At 39.7% G+C, this 17,757-nt stretch overlaps 2 protein-coding genes across 6 annotated transcripts in view; both read left to right on the forward strand.

Annotated features, from left to right (window-relative positions):
* Positions 1-8,151: 8,151 nt before the first annotated feature.
* On the forward strand, positions 8,152-9,027 carry LOC119033615 (myeloid-associated differentiation marker-like). Its single transcript, XM_037123989.1, has one exon. The coding sequence runs from the start codon at positions 8,152-8,154 to the stop codon at positions 9,025-9,027; it is 876 nt and encodes a 291-aa protein (XP_036979884.1).
* A 964-nt stretch (positions 9,028-9,991) lies between these two features.
* The window catches only part of LOC119018595 (testis-expressed protein 2-like), a 31,543-nt gene continuing 23,777 nt past the window's right edge, over positions 9,992-17,757 (forward strand). Inside the window, exons 1-2 of one of the 5 annotated variants that reach the window (XM_037096428.1) lie at positions 9,992-10,513; positions 11,048-11,139. The gene's annotated coding sequence lies outside the window, so the exon portion shown is untranslated. The remainder of the gene's footprint in view (positions 10,514-11,047; positions 11,140-17,757) is intronic. The other 4 variants (XM_037096412.1, XM_037096420.1, XM_037096396.1 and 1 more) reach the window with 4 other exon arrangements.

The raw sequence follows: 17,757 nt of genomic DNA on the forward strand, positions 1-17,757 counted from the left end.
GCGATGAAGATGAAGGTGCTCTGGAGGCCAGCGACGAAGACGAAGGCACTCTGGGGGGCTGAAACCCACTGGAGGCCGGCGGAGGCAGTGTGGGCTGGAACCCACCAAAGGCCGGCGGCGGCAGCGTGGGCCGAAACCCTCTGGAGGCCAGTGGCGAAGGCGTGGGCCGGGATCCACTGGAGGCCGGCGGCGAGGGCGTGGGCCGGGACCCACTGGAGGCCGGCGGCGAAGGTGAAGGCTGAAACCCTCTTGAGGCCAGACTGCTGGCTGGGAAACCCTCCTGGGTCTTGGCCGGACAACCGATGGAGGTTGACCGGGAGCTGGTGGCCTGGGAGCCGATGAAGGGTTGCTGGCAGCAAACGAGCTGGCCACTGGCTGGTGTCGACCTGGGTGTCAGCCACACCATTAGCAGAGCAAACCTGGCAAGTGCTGGCTGGGTAGTTGACAATGGAGCCAGAATGCGGCCGAGATTGTTGCTTTCTTGGTGGGAGCACTTTGTAGACCAGGCAGGTTGCACAAAAAGGGAAAACTGAGGGCTTGTCCAGGATAGTGACAGAAGCCTGGGCTGGTAGCTTGGCTGTGGCTGAGGCTGTACATCATGGCAGTCTTGATTTCCAGTGATTTCTACAACTACTTTTCTGTGATGGAATGAGTGGAACACAAACTACTTTTTTTTACAAAAAGCTTTCATGAAGTTTGGTTCAATAATTAATTTATTATAGGTCCTCTGAAAATCTGACCAAATTTGCTGACTCAAAAATATATAGTATTTTCATTTTAGGTGATTATAGAATGTTGTGTGAATCAAATTTTCAATTTTTCAATCAAATAGCATAGCCTCTTAACTTCTTCTGAGTGATTCTGATTGAAAACAGCCGATTGCTTTTTTCGGCCCATTTAAATTAGGCTTGTTTGACACACATATGAGACTCTGCCACCAACACTACTATGTGTAAATCTAAGGAGCTCAGCATTGATCTGAAAGATCACATTACTAACTGGTATAAGTTAGGAAAGTCACTTGAAGCCATTTTAAAGCAGTTACAAGATCAATTGTACAAACAACTGTTTGTAAGTATAAAGTGAATGGCACAGTTGTGTAATTGCCACTATCGGGAACAACGGCAAACTATCATCTGCTGCTGAGAGAAAACTGGTCAGGATGGTCTAGAGTCATTCAAAAAAACACCAAAAGGCAAGTCTCAGCAAATTAAAAGCTGCTGGAAGACAGGTTTGAGTCTACAGTCCTGTTATTTGCATTAGCATGGGCTGAGAGGCTGCCATGCACGACAGAAGCCCTTACTCCTGACACAGCACCTTAAAGCTCAACTGAAGTTTTCCTCTGATCACATGGACGATTCAGTTGTTTGGCCGCAATAAGCAGCAATATGTTTGGGAAAGAAGGTGAGGCCTTTAACTCCAAGAACACCATCTCTACTGCCAAACATGGTGCTGGTAGTATTATGCTGTGGGGCTGTTTTTCTCCCAGTTGATCTGCTGCTCTACCACACATCAGAAGTGGCTAAAATGGAGTTTTTGGAATGGCTGACTTGAACCCCATCAAGAACACATAGACTGTGCCGAAGAAACAAGTCCATGTCAGGAAGCTAACAGATATAGTTGAACTTCCCTGATTCTGTAGTTACACAGGTGAGCAGGGAAAACGGCCACAAAAACAGACCAAGAGAGGAGGACAATACATGGAGCAAATATGAATGAGGCTAATCAGGGACAGCGGAAAATAATCAGGACAATCCCATGGGAGGGAAAACAAGACAAAGGGCAGGAAGTGACACGTGAGGATGAACGTTACAAAATAAAACCAGTAACTAACCCAAAAACCCAAACCGTAACACGTATAGGTCGGACCACTGTGTTATACTATATGTATCTATCGCTACACATTACAGATACAGCTGATAATGACAACAGAATATAAGGAGTTTGCTGATTTCAGCGTTCTTCACAATGTCTGCCATTGTGAAGAACACTGACTCGCAACTTCTACTTTTCTCCTCGCAAGTTGTTGCTATCACACCATCGCAGTGACTCTGTAATGACCAGAACATGTTTTGCAGAACATTATGATGTCACAGTGAAGTTGACCGTTTGGATATTAAATTATATCACTTTATCATTTTTCTCTGTTAGACATTTGTGAATGATATATGAATTGTTGAGTTACATCATTCTTGAGTACCAATAAACATTTCTGCCAGATTTGAAGAAATTCCCTCAGTTCCCCCCTTTTAAGATATCATGTTCACATGAATAAGATGGGCAGAGAGAGGGACGTACTGTACAGATGGATAGACAGCCCGAAAAAATAATGAGAGGGGTAATCCAGGATATCTTTGTTCCTGTCCTTCATCATCCTCTCTGCCATATCAGAACTCATCGTCTGTCGTCTGATACGTCTGCAGGCTTGTTTATCGAGATGACTCCACTACTGATTCCAGGCTGTCCAGTTCCACCCCAAACCCAGTGCTGACCCTCTCTACCAGTCTCTGCTAAGGGATCCCTTTTGCTGAAATTAGTGGTAATCAGTGTTGGAAAACATTAGTTTTATAAAGATTTGGGGGATTTTATATATTTTTTAATTATTCTTTTTAATTTCGCCATTGAAGGCCACATCTCGACCACGCCTGGAGTTACCTGTCAGTAGTGCTGTTTTTGACGGCCTGTTTTAATTTTAGTTTTAGTCTAGTCTTTGTGTAAAACTGTCATTTTAGTTTTTATTAGTTTTAGTCACGTTTATACTCTTTTCAGTCTAGTCAAGTTTCAGTCGACTAAAAGTCTGAGCATTTTAGTCTTATTTTAGTCAGAATCATCATGACTATTTTTGTCTAGTTTTAGTCGACGACAACTGATGACATTTTAGTCTAGCTTTAGTCAATGAAAACTGTACTTATGTCTCATTTTACTAATGCAATTTCTATCTGTGTACTTGTCTGCATTTGCTATGTCGTACACATCAATTATTGGCATTGTTTACACCTCACCATCAATTCATATAGTTATTTACATCTCACACATACATCTGTATGTCAAAACATCAAACCACATATCAGCAGACAATTTAATTTATAACTTTCCAAATTGGATTGAGCTCAAGTTTCTGCCCCTCCTGTCTCTTCCTACATCCTATACGATCTGCGGACCTCTGGGTAATAACCCACTACTTTACGTGTTTTTCTGGGTTCCACATTTCTAATGGTGGACCCATTAGGTTTCTAAACATCAAGCAGGACAGGTTGTGAATTTTAAGCTGATTCCGAACAGGGGAAATTATAGTGTTCATAAGGGAAAATCCTCTTTCACATTCTGCTGTGCTTACAGCCAGTGTATCTGCTACTTGTTTTAGTTTGACCAGTCCTCCTCTGAGTGGCATGGTTTTATTTTCCTTAAAGTCTCTGAAATCTTGTTTTACAGTGGAGTGATTGCATAGCTGTCTTAATTCCAGTTCTCCAATGAGCACGGGTACAGGAGTAGGCCAGACTCAGCAACACCGTGTGTGTGCATGCCTGCACTTGCGCAGTATGCGAGAAGATGCCCCTAGCAGTGAAAACATGGACTGGAGTTTCATTGGTTCAGGTTTTATCTCAATAAACGAGCGGGACGGATTCAGTAATAATGCTCTGACAAAGCGCTCTGAAAACAACGCTGAGTGAACATGATGATGTATTGATGGGGATCCAAATTAATGATTTTAAAAAGTCATATATTGGTAGTTACACCCATGATTTCAATGAAACACTGAAGCAGAGGGAGCTAACCTCCTGCTGACTGTACTGACGAGGTGAGGAGGCGGATATATATGTGTGTGTGTGTGTGAGTGTGTGTGTGTGTGTGTGTGTGTGTGTGTGTGTGTGTGTGTGTGTGTGTGTGTGTGTGTGTGTGTGTGTGTATACATGCAGTGGAAACAGGGATTGTGAGTAAAGAACAAAACAGTCATCTCCAGAGACAAGACTTCCTGTGTCACACAGTAGAACCATGCAAGTTTGCAGATGCATTCCACCTTAAAATACTACTTACCAATCTGTGGATCTATACACTGTATAAAGTCTATAATTAACACGGTCGACAACATGTTATATGCGTAAACTGAGTATATGCGTTAGCTGTAACCCTTCAGCAGAAGAAGACGTGAAAAGCATATCCGTTCTTTGTTTTTTTCACTGTGTATTATGCTCCATCACAGCAACACTTGTGCCCTGTTCCCTAACCACAAGCACCAAAATGTCACACCTTTGGCCTTCGTTCAGTTTTGTTGTGACGTATTTCTCACTGTGTCTTATGTGGTCGAGCTCATTTACTTGAATGAGGAACCTCGTCCTGCAGTGCATTTGTTGTAGTTAGCACTCAACATTGTTAAACGACACTGTTAACTTAACTTAAGGGACATATTAGGATTTTTTTCCGTCACACAGTTTCCACCCACTTTTTGTTTGTTTTGTTGTTTGTTGTTAATAAGGCTCAGTGAGCAGGAATAAAATCTGTTTATTCATATTTACAGTATGTAAAGTTAAATTCCAGTTAAAGACTATTGCACTTGTGTATACTTTTACGGCCTCTCTGCATGTGCCTCATTTTGATCTGTGTCATGGTTAAATGGAACTTTAGCTTAAAGTAAGAAGAAAAGTTGCACAATATGTTGTATGTTGTATGTTGTAGCCATACCTGTATTTGAATGAATAACTCATTGCTTAGTGAATCATAAAGAACTGTAATGCTAAAGAACTACTGCCTTTGATGATTTATGTAGCATGTATACTTAATATATTTGCTGTTAGAAAATCATGTTGCACCTTGGAGATAGAGCGCAGGTCTTTGTTTTAACACAGGTGATCTTCATTCCAGTTAATATGTCGCTTCAAAAAGACGTGTTACACCAGTGATGGTTTACATGCAGTACTGGGTGAACAGGTATGCATCTTACATTTTATATTGGCAATTTTCATTACGGCACAGTGTAATATAATTAAAGATCAAAAATAGTGGAATAACTGTTAATACACTGGTTGAACAAATGGCTCACTGAGACACAGTTTTTACAGCATTTAGAGGAAAAATCACAATTGTGTATTTAGAGCAGTGACAGCCATTTCAAGACCTGAACACACGACTTCCGCTCTCACATGATGGAAGCGTGCTCCCCGTCAGTGCTGCAAGTTTGCAGATGCATCACACCATAAAGCACACCACCACAGACCCTATAACTAAGAATTGCATGATGCGTGAAATTATCACAAAGTCTGGTTTTGCAAAGTTTTTGACGAGCAAATGTTCATCAAGTTGGATTTAATCATATTATGTTCATAATATTGTAACTGAATTAGACTGCACAGTTTGTCCTATATGGATGTACAGTACGAGTTCATAGCAAACCTGATAAAACCCGTCAAGCAAGATCTCACACGTTTGGTCTTTTCTCATCTGACGGGTTTCACAGTTTGTCTCCTGTGGCCGACCTCTTTCATTGGAATGAGGAAGTTTAATTTTCCTGTAAATGCTTAGTAAATACATCATTATTATATTTACACATTTAGTTTAAAGGTTTTTCTGTGAAAAAGTACTCTAAGTGGAATTAACATGCCACTAGAAAAAAATTATAATTGTTTGAATAATTTCAGACTGGTGCTTAATCACACAAAATAAAAGTTCTTTATTTTTATTGTTGTTATTATGAACTTTAAATGAAAAATTAAATAAAACAGAGAATAATAATTCACCTAAAGTACAGAAGTAAATGTATAAATTGAGCACCCCTTCATTACTACAGTACTGCTTTGAATTCATAGGGTCACTCTAACATAATAACATCTCGCTCTCACTCCTTTAATGTTCGATGTATTTATTGTGGGTCACTTCAGACAATGATGTCTGCCAAATAAATGTACAGTTATAAAAAAGGGGAAGTATGGGGGAAACCAAAACCTTAATTAAATTCAGGCAGCACTATAATGCCATATATGTTTGTATCTGTAAGTGTATAGTGTATACAGTCTGACACTAAGACTAGAGTAGCCATCATAGTCTGAGCTGCTTGAATGTTCCATTGAGCTGATATGTTAGCTAGTTAGAGAACCCTGTCTGAACATGCTGAGTTTGTGCAATCTGCACGAAAACATCAATTCACCACGGTGTAAAATTGTTATATATTATGTAAAAATAGTGTGAAAGACTAAATTACAGTCACTCAGACTCACTACCAACTACTATTGCTCATTAACTAAGGCAGACTGAATTATACCAACTCACTTGCTCAGTGTTGGAAAAAGAAAAATAGCACATCCACTCTTTCCTCTGCATCTGTGTTCAAAACATGAAGACGCTCCCCCTCTGCTGCTGCTTCATCTGCACTACAGCCAGCCTTCATTCTCAATTCAAATGTTCTGGGACCTCTAAAAAGTTGCAATTCACATTGTGACCACAGAGAGGAACTGTGGGCAAATGTGAGCCTGTCATAGCATGTGTTTTAAAATACTTACTTAATACATAAATACTTCCCCCCAAAAAAGTTTTGATTATTGTTATGATTAAGTTATGATATATGTCAGACACCCTCCATGTTTATTTGTGAATGCATCATTATTAATATTAAGTGTTGATGAAATAATTTGGGAAAAAAATATTCTGCAATAAAGTGACAGGGCAGGCTGTCAACAAAGGAGGTCAGCCATTACAAGGAAACTGTTACCATAATGCAGGTTTTAAGTTTGATGGGTTACTATTTTTTGCCACAGTTGAGTATATCTGTAATAAAAGGAATGAATGAATATGAAAGCATTAAATTTTAATCTGAAATGATGTAAATAACTGAGTCTGTATTGTAGTAAATTGGTTGGTTATATCTTAACTTTCATTAATACATACACACATCTCAGCCATGACTGTGTAGAAGCAGGTTGCCACTGTTTATCAGCTATCGTCTGTCTTTGTGGAGTGTGTCTTCTCCCTGCTGTCAAAACAGATGTTTGTGAACTTGAGCTGTGTGACACCAGGGAATTGATGTATCCACTGTCTATTTATAAGACAGAGAGCAGGTGTGCTGATACATAGAGGCAAAGTGATTGGCTGGGATCCTCAGAGGACTCAGTGCTTGTGTAAATACATGTTCACACACAGGAAACATACTTTCATGTGTTCTGTGAAATCATGCTCAAACATACAGTCATGCATTGATCTAGTGTACAAAACCTTTTACAGTATAGGTGCACACTTATACACCCATGTACATGTACACATGACAAAGGCGTTCCCATGCATTTATACATTCAGTCATTCATTTATACTGACAGTGAAAGATTTACAGGCCGCTGCTGGCTCCCACACAGATATCCTAACAACACTCATTTTCATCTGAGCAACTCAAAAACATTTCCAAGTGTTGTCAAATGATGAGGCAGACATGTTCTTCACAATATCAGCCTCTTCTCCCCTGGGGGTTGAGCAGATCCACACCCACAACCAGATCTTCTGCGGCACTTCACTCAAATGATCCACAACACTCGACAAATCAACAGAAACTCCACAGTCAGCCTCAAACCTGTTCCCAACCAACTGTGACCATAGTTTATGTTTAATAAGTGATTGAGAAGATGCAGGCAGATGATGGTAATGTAACGCCTGGTGAGTCAGAATAACCTGTACCCACTGTATTTCAGTACCTTAGAAAAAGGAAGAGTATTTCATGAGAATCGAGGGTGGGAGGAAGTTAGCTTTGTTTGCATATGGTCTTATTGTGGTCCTTTGCACCTACCTCCAGTGAGACTGAAAGTACTGCAGCAACCTCAAAAAGGAAGTAGGCGAGGCCTCTCTTGACAGAGGTGATGCCGTCAAATATATTCCAAGAGATAGTAATTTGAGGTTTTACTGAGCATGTAAACAGGATGGAGCACTGGTGAACAAAGCAGAGAGAAGCCATGTCTTTTTGACTGAACCTAATGGTTAAAGAGAAGGTTTGTTCGAGGTGACTATTTTCACTGACTGCACTGGACTATTCTTCATATTGTTGGATATACTAGAAGACAACGCTTTTAAATCACTGGATTTTAAAAAGAAAAACACATTTCCGCGATTTGAGACTGAAATATCGTTTGAGGCACGCAAGTATATCTTGTCTTCAGGGATACCGCTCACATTGCGACGATGCCTGTGATTGTCCTGGAGGCCCGAGACTTCACCAGTCCCCTCTTTTTGGTGAGGACATGGGAGGTCTTATCCAGCTGTACCACCTTCAGTCTTGTTGCCTCGCTTGAACATCATCCGGTGTCAAACGTCAGTCTACCCAACACCTTCAGGGTCTTCTGCATGTTCACCTGGTGCTTCTTCTTCACCCTCACTCTTCTCATCCACATTCTCAGTGTCATCCAGTTTCACAGCCTCATCCCAATATCCTGGAAGAACCTGACTATGACCGTGGCAGTCTTAGGCGCACTGATGTGTCTCAGTGCCTCTGTGGTTTTCCCTTGGATCATCATTAATCACCAAAGACCATCTCCGCACTCTGTTCCGGCTGCTGTGGCCTCCTGTCTCACCTTCCTTGCCTACACCTCGGAGTCCTATGTTCTTTGCAGCCAGGCCCACGAGCAAAGAGGCTACATGGGCAGCATGCCTGGTCTCCTCAAGATTCTTCAGCTCTGGGGAGGCTGTCAGATGGTACCCCTGTTTGCGGAGGCGGTCCGCAACGGAGAATCCTGGCAGCAGTGGGTCCCTGGCTTCTTATACGGTGTGTGTGTCCTCATGTCTCTAGTCACAATGGTGGTAATATTAGGGGACTTTGCTGGTCAATGTCTTCTACCATTTGACCGATTTTTGGCTGCCTTCAGTCTGATCGGGGTGCTGCTCTACATGGTGGCCACAGTGATTTGTTTTACCAAGATACTGCAGCTGAGAGAGAAGGGACATTTAGACAACCTAGACCTGGTCGTCATTGAAACAGTGGTTGCCAGTATTACACTGTTAGCTTATACAGTGGACCTTGCCTTCGCCATCAAACTGTTGTGTGACAGGAATCACACATGAAATAACACAATACATGTATTTCCTGTGAAGTTTACCATGTATTGCCCTGAAATGTTTTGGAGGAAATCACATCTGTTGTCAAACTGTAAACATATTTTTGCTGATAAGCATTGCTGTGTAATCAAACTCTCTTTCTTGACCTAGAGATGCTAACTTATAGCTATAGCTAACTTGTTATATCAAACTTAGAATGTAATCATCATGATTGCACTGTATCATTCTGGTGAGCTCTTTATATGGGTTTGGTCTAACTGGCATGTGAACGAGTAATGTGACTTTTATGATGCAGTTCACTTCGACACACATAAAATACAACCACTAAACCTGGGTAATGTGTCAGGTGCAGGTGTCTCATAGGCTTCATTTCTGGACATAGTAACATGGTGTATGTACTCTTGGGGTAGCTGAACAGTAACCAGGACTGACTGATTTATGTACTAAAATATAAACTGTCAACTTTTATATACTATCATTTAGAGTATGGGGCTAAGAAAATGAAGGGAAAACTGACACCAAATGGTGCAAATTAATAATAAAAATGTTCCTGTCTTATCACTGACAAATCTTGAACATTTCAAGTCTAATGTTTTCTTTCCGCTCACTTTAAAGCCTATTCGAGATTATCATATGTTGACCACAATGTAATGAGAACAGTTGCAATTCAATAACACTAGGTGGCAATACTCTATTAGCATGTAAGCCTATTTTAAATCACAGGACTTGCGTGCAGAAAATATAAATGTTTCCTACAGCATAAATGCATATGGACCAACAATGTTTTATTTTGAAGGTTTTTAATCCGACAAAATCATATAAAGCTTTTTTTCTGTAATACAATAAGTTTAGCAGTTTCTATTCACACAGAGAAGCTACGCATTACATGTATCAGTATCTAGGATAAATGCGTACAGCAGACAACATGGTAAAAACTGGGCTGGGGGGGGGGGACTTCAAGTTATTGTTTAGTGAGTGGCATTATAGAGCAAGCTTTTAATTCAACAAAGGCTCGTAACGTCGTGGAGGTCCCGAAGATTTGGTAACATTATCAAACACTTTTATATGATTCTTATTTCCTGCATTGATAAGCCAGAAAGCAGTGGGCCACACTGTAACGGCCGAACTTATTTACATTTTACAGTGTTTACCTTCTCACATCTGCCTCATCTGCTCTCCAGGCGTATCAAGAGGCTCCGTCGAGCTATCGATCATCAGTCCTCGACCACGCCACAAACCAGTTATCCCAGTGCTCGGTGCCGATTACTCCGGCCTTGATAAACTGACTACGTTTTCTCTTTAAGGAACTGAGTCCAGTTAGTCAGTTGTCAACAGGCTGAGCGAGAAAACGAGCCGTCGATTCAAGTTGGTACGTGGAGCTGATAACACAGGCGTTCCCGCACGATATAGTGTCGAGGAAAGCCTTTTGACTCGTTTTGGGAGTTTAATTTTGTTCCATGTATCGAGGCGAGAATGAAGTCCCGAGGACACGGTAAGCCATTCCAGACTTGCCCTTTTTTTAAAAAAACAAACCAAAAAAAAAACATTCTGTGAGTTTGGTGAAATGACCTCGTCAGCAGGGACTTTAAAACACATTCAGCTTGTAGCTAAATAGTTTATTTTTCTTTCATATCACGATTTATTTATAGTTTAAAAATGTAAGTTGACGATGTTGTTAGCTTGTTATCTTACCACATCACAAGACGGTCTGGTTTCACTAGTCGTTGCTAGGTTTTAGCTAATAAAGCTTGAAATAAAGACCTTGTTTAGACCATGTTAGCGCATGTTGGCTATTAAGTTAGCCGATGTAACTGCTTTCAGCAACATCCATGTGTTAAATGCTACAGCAAACGCTTGTTATTCTTTGCTTGTTAATGTTAAGTCACAGCCTACCAGCATTGTATCCAAAGGCCAACAGTGTAACTAATTTATCTTCAAGAAGCAAACATCTTTATTGTGTGTTTCTGTTTGTGTTTTTACATCTGTAATGATTTTGCATTTCCCTTGCTGGCAATGTGTTTCTCAGCAGCCTCCTGAGCATCTTGGACATGTGAAACTTGACTCTCCTGTAGGCAGATGCAAGTCCCAGGCTGGATTGAATGGCACTGAGGATACTAGGTAAGCACTTTGCCAGTAAATTTGAGCACATTATTGATCCATTTCCTGAGCTACAAACGACCTCGGCGAGGGCAAAGTCTAGATAGACAGAGCAAGAGAGAAGGGACTGCTGAAGAACAAAATTAGCTCAGGAGAACGCATATCAAAAGAGGAATAGAGAAAATGTATGTGCACAAATTCTTTCAGGCTTCCAAGCAACGATTAGGCAAAATGTCAAATGATATTGATATTCCTGAAGGAAAAAAGACATTTTGGAGATCATAAAATATTTGGTTTGTCTTCTTTGTGAATCACCTGCCGTGATGCTGGTGCATCAGGCATTTGAATATGTATATATTAGTCTGATTAGCTCTTAACAAACCTGGCCTCTGGAAGGCTCACTGTCCAACAGCTTTTAGATATGACATGCTGCTTGAAGGCTCGAGTGAGAAGAGAGGGAGACTTGTTTTGTATTCAAACAGTTTCCAGATGAAGGCCAAGGCTTCAAATGTGGAACTACAGTTACACATGGCTTATGAGTAAAAGCCCTGATGTACGGATGGCTAAAGTCAATAGCAGCAAGGTGTTCTACAGGTTTGTTTGCACACATTGCCCTCAAGGTATGTTTAAAATGTTAAGTAACTTGCTATGCAAGGTTTCTGTGCCTAATCACTTCTTCCCATTTAACTGGTTTACAGTGGCCTTGATAGTTTTTCCTCTCACTGCTTTCCTTTTTGGCATGTAGCTGTTGCTCTTGTATAGAAAAGAGAATGCATCATAGAGGCAAACTAGTCAGAGTTCAGTGTCTGCTAAGGGAACTTCAACATATCAAATTAGTGTTACAGGGGATAAGGCTCCAAATGCTGCTCCAGAGACAATGTATATTGTTTTTGACCAACATGCTTTGATATCTTGGAGCCAGAGTCATGTAACGATGAGATATTGGTCATAAAATCTGCAGACGGGATCTACACCCCTTTATGTCCAGTCCTACACACCACGGCATGCTTTTTGGTGCTATTGACTTTCTAAAGTTCCCTTAGTCTCTCTCCTTATCCTTGTAATCTTTGATCATGGGATCATTTGCAGGTCTCAGGTATATTGCTACATATTCTTTCTGTAATCTTAGTGTCTTAGTGTCTAATTTATTTGTTCAGTTGCTGAGTTATTTAGTCAGTTACAACAGTAAAATGTGATTTGACTTGTAGGGTCGGATAAAGCATGAGTTACGCAATCTTGTGTAATGTGAATAGACTACTGTCCATATTGATAGTTTTCACAAACAGTACAATCATTACTTTTTTTCTGAACTATGGGAAAAAACAATTAGTTGTTGGTTGAGAGAAAATGTATATGATAAGAAATTGACATAAACACAACATGAGGGCCGAAAAGTCAAATTAAAAAATAAAACTGCAGTTATAATTTTTTCACTATCAACAAATTCCATGACAAAACATAATACCTACTAACCTACTTTTAACAATTGTCTGTATACCCAAAGCCTCATATAGCAAAACAAGCAAATTAAACCATTATATTTATTTGGGTTATTCTTTTCTCTATGACCAATGCCAAATAACAGTGAAAGTGCTTTTCTGATCACTGGAAATGTGTTGCTCCAGATTGGGCTGACGTCTTTACACATGAGACATCCATCCAGTTTACACTGGTATATGTAGGCTTTTTTGTTACTGATAATTTGCTGCTAAATCTACTGACAGAGAGCGTGTCATACTCCTATCAATGTGTCTCGACATAGAGTTGGTTTTGGTGGAATTGCCTAAAATATTCATCTAAATGCTACTTTTTTTTTTGTTTTTTAGTAGTAGTTTTCACACAAAAAACTGACTTATATGGCTGTGTCAGGCTTTGGCTACACACACACGCCACTTGGTCAGATTAATGTATTGTTTTGTGTTGATTGTAAAGTACGAATTTATACGACTTGATGATCAGAAATTAAAATAATCCTTTACCTGACAACTGTCATGGGTAAACACTGCATCAGTACACTGTGTGTGCTTGGCTGTCATGTTTGAAAGGATGAGGACGGTGTCAGTTTCTTAGAAAAAGTGAAAACAAAAACAGGATTTTAACACCTGTGACAGCCAGACGGAGGCCCAGAGAGCAGCAGGCGTGGTGACCTTTCACCAGTGTTATTTTCCTCAAATGTGTGTGTCATATTAATCTTTCACACTGAGACGGGAAACATGTGCTGCTTATCATATTCTGCGTAGGATTTGGCCTACACCCCTGTTGACTGTGCACCTGTTCATAGCTTTGACTCACTTTCAGGCCTTCCAAGTTCTCACCAGGTCGAACCTATTTTTATAAAACTGAAGTGTTCTCATTTTTGATTAAGGCTCAGTCAAATCATTGACCAACTGAGATGTAATCTCGTTGTTTTCAAGTTAAATAGAAAAGCTTCATGCTATCTGTATAGCCCAGATAGGGACAGCTGATCCTGAATTAACATGATAAATTAAACCACTTGTTCTTGTAGTATATTCACACCATTGTAGAAAATTATTTCTTCTGCCCAATACAATACAGTTCAATGACACCTTACAAAAGAGCATATGTTAATTGAACCATCTGAGACCATCTGTCTATTTTAACTGGCAAAAGACAAGTTTTTTGTTACAATTAAAATTATTTTTATGCATTCAATACAGCCTTTCGATCTAATTTATAAGTGGGGCCTAGTGACCTGCTTCAGGGTTTATTCAACAATCTTGTCATGCTTACTGAGATAAGTTTCCTAATCTACATTTGGACAGTTTTGTTTGAGTAAGAAAATTCATTCTTTATATTTTTAGTGAAAAAATGGTATATGTCTTTGTCCATAAAAGCTTTCCTAGTTTGACACAGTTGGCAGTCCTGACAACAATGCACAGGCAATAACCTTTGCCTATTGTCACCTGAGTGTGTGCATGTTGAGGCAACTTTTTATCAGAGCAATGTCCACAGCTTTGTTGGATATGTGAGCTTACAAGAATTCCTTGTAGGGGTGTGTCTTTGTGGATTTCTATAGACAATTGTGGTGTCTGTCAGTAAGATAATGCTAGTGCACAGGACAGTGCAGCATATTAAAAGCTGTACATTTGTTTGAATTTCTTGGAAGGGTTTTATCATGTTTCCTAGCATTTCTACTCGTGAGCTCATTTATGCAGGTGCCAGCAAGCCTCACTGTTGATGTAGACAGGTGCTTCTGCTCCCCCACCTCTCTACCCACTAAAATAATGACCATTACCGAGACATCAGGAGAATGTGTCAGCCAGCAGTGTTCACAGTCCTCTTTCAGGTGCTGTCTTCATTGCACGCTGACATTACCATTTATCTGGCTCCCTTCATAATAATCCCTACCAGAGGAAAGAGACAGAGGCAAGGTGGGAGGTGGGAAGATGGATAAATATAGCCTGTCTAAAAATATTACATCAGAGTTTCTCACTTGAAACTGAGACATTATTCATAAAGCTGCACTATATTCACAAGCAGCATTTTGCGTGAGAGCAAAAATGCTGGGGAAAAAAGATGTCTGAGCATCAGTGAATTCATTTGCGGTGCTAATTTGAGCCCTGAGGAAAAGTGCAGCTCGCTTTTCATAAGATTAAAGCTTCTCTTTTAAGATTTCATACAGTCATTCATGATCTTCCAGATGCAACACAGACCATTTCAGTCTCCAATGTCCTGCCCTCACACTTGATAACAATTGGCTGAGAACTGCTTAAGTCTTTTCATGCAGTCCAACACAGACAACAATAAATGTACGATTACTGCATTCCTTTCTCTCAAGTTTCTGGATGGTTTATTGTTGGCCAGGTGTGCGCAATTATTAGTAAATGAGAATCCTGATTATTTGGAGAGATACATCTGATACATTCTGTGAGGAGGTACAAATTCTATTAAACAATATTCTACTTTTTATTTTGCAGCACTACAATATGTTATTTTCATCTCACCAAACCCTGCTGTTGTGAAACTGTTGCTTGGCGTGAAAATGTTATTACTCCAGACAGCTTCGGCAGCCAGATACAGGTGTGGTGAATGTCTTGAGAGACAGAAAAACAACAACAAACCTAATTCTCCAGAGAGAAGGTTTGTTCACTCTGAGACGATCAAATGAACTGTGGTGGTTTGTGTCATCATCTGATTTTTATTCGGTATTTGTGAAAATGAATAAATTAAGTATGCTGACATTTGGCTTGTCTTGGGGAAACAGAACAGTCTTTGTGGAAACAATACAGAAAGTTGGTCCAGTCCTATCCTGGGTTCCACCAGATGTGGCCAGCTGGGCAGATGACAGCCCTACAGTCTGGATGCAGACAGCTGCACCATTGCCAGATTCTTGTGTTTACTTGATGGCTTAGTTTCACTGGGATTTGCTTATAGATGAATCCTTTAGTCCCTATTTTTATGCTTTTGTAACGGTTCAGGCTTATGCCAAGTGCTGACGAGATGCAGTGCAGATGCTGTAGCTGCTGAGTTTTTTATTTTTTCCTCAGAAATATAAAACCATAACTAAACTGAGCACCAGGCTGGGGCCTTTATAAAAAGAGCCATGGTTTGTCTTGATAGCTTTCCGTAAAACACGATTACATGCTTGACCTCTTGCAGGCAATAAAAACAGTATCTTGTTTTTAAGAACTGTACATGTGACTAGCTGCTAGAAGGTTATCAAATAGTAATTGAGGTGCAGTTGAAATGGCAATGGAGAAACTTTGTAAAAGAAGATGTGTGTGTGTGTGTGTGTGTGTGTTGGAGCCAGCATTCACGCTGACTCAGTCACTATGTGTAACTGGAGCAGAGAGCCAGATCTCCAATCTCTGTCACAGTTTTGTCACCACTACAGCCAAGGAGTTCATCTAAAAGTAATGAGGGCTTGTTGATGGGGTTAAACAGTTAAGTGAGGAGTGCATAATTTAACATGAACAACATATGTGCCAGTGAACTGACATGGTTTGAGATGGGCTGAGCCTTAAAGAGTATTAACTGCATTCTGAAACACAAGGCTTCTTTATGTTCTCTGTAAGTTAAAGCCAGTAGCAGTTTGTGGTCTTGATAATTGTGGTTGCATAAAGCTAGGCTCACTGTGCTATGAAAGCCCACTGTTACAGTCCTTTTTCCTCTCTGTTTTGTAATACAGGATTCTTTTTTACTTCCTCATTCTGTCACATGCTGTTCACAAGCCACTGTGTTCTCACAATTGTGATCCAACAGCTGAGCCATTGCAGAGAATAAATGAGCAATTCAACAATCCTGATGGCCATTTCAGAACAATCATTAACTTAGAAGAAAAGACTTTATTCAGTAGGTTGCTTGAATTCAATACTTGTCTGTTTTTTTGTTTGTTTGTTTTTTAAAATAATGTTCTTGTATCTTAAAAGATAGTTGTCCTTCATAAATGATCTATTAAACCCCACATGGATGTGTTTCAACACTTGGTTTGCATTTTGGTTTTGTCAGGGTATAAATAAAAATATTATACACCTGATTGGTTTGATGTTTATTTGTCACATTTCAAGCAAAAAAAACTCCAAACATTCTCTAGTCTAACTGCTTAAATGTGATGATTTGCTGTTTTTCTATGAGGAGTATTCAAAAAAGCTATTATCCATAATGATGGCCATACGAATATCTTTGGACTGATTGTAATAGACATTTTCACCTTTTTTTTTTTTTTTTTACTAATTGACAAATGTATCTCTAACGAAAATGATAGTTTGTTGCTGGATAACATATTTATTTTACCTTTCTATTTGTAGAGAACAGCTGACTTGCCTAGCAATGTCATAGGACAGGCACCTTTTAGTTCTAAAAAATCATGTCTTTTTAGGATTTAGGAGAGCCTGGTTATTACTGTCTTGGCAATGTTTTTGAAATCATACACTGCACCTTGCTCAATTCAAGGAAGAGCCAGTAGCGGTACAAAACACGTAGTGAGGTTTTATAGCATTCATTATTTTTTATGCCTGTGCAATATAGAGTAATGCAGGTTTGTGTATTAACTGTGGCCTTGCAGGATAACATTGTGCTCTATTTGGCGTATTACCCAAAGTGATCTCACTGCCTAACAATTCAATCCCCACCTGTCTCACCAGTTCATCAGCATTCTTGAGAACAGTTTCAGTTCTGTTGGGCTTGTATTGTTTATGTGTCTCGAGAACCTGGAATCTGAAAAGACACTGAAAAGCATTTACCAGTTTGCCACAGCCTCTTAGTCACTCAGACATGCCCATACACAAACACTCACACATACATCTTTGTTTTAGCTAATGCTGTTAGTCAGCGGTACCATAAGGCTTTGCTTACTCAACTATAAGGTATTAGAGATGCAATTATTAGTTGATTAATCAATTGTCAACAATGGCATTTATCACCAACTGTTTTCACTGTTGACTAAGTATTATGAGTCTCTTTTCCTTTAAGTCAAAATTCTTAGATTTCAGCTTCTCAAATGAAAATGGTATCTGTTTTCTTTTGCGCTCCATGACAGTAAACTGAATATCTTTAGGTTGTAAGCAAAACAAGATGTCATCTAGGGCTTTTTTCTGATGTTTTATGGACCAAACATCTAACTGAGAAAAGTAAGTGAGAAAATAATTAGATAAATTGATTGTTAAAATAATTATGAGC

Source organism: Acanthopagrus latus, chromosome 1 (assembly GCF_904848185.1).
Source record: "Acanthopagrus latus isolate v.2019 chromosome 1, fAcaLat1.1, whole genome shotgun sequence".
NCBI lineage: Eukaryota > Metazoa > Chordata > Actinopteri > Spariformes > Sparidae > Acanthopagrus > Acanthopagrus latus.

Coding starts and splice junctions, on each gene's coding strand:
- LOC119033615 (XM_037123989.1), top strand. CDS start 8,152: ATGCCTGTGATTGTCCTGGAGGCCCGAGACTTCACCAGTCCCCTCTTT.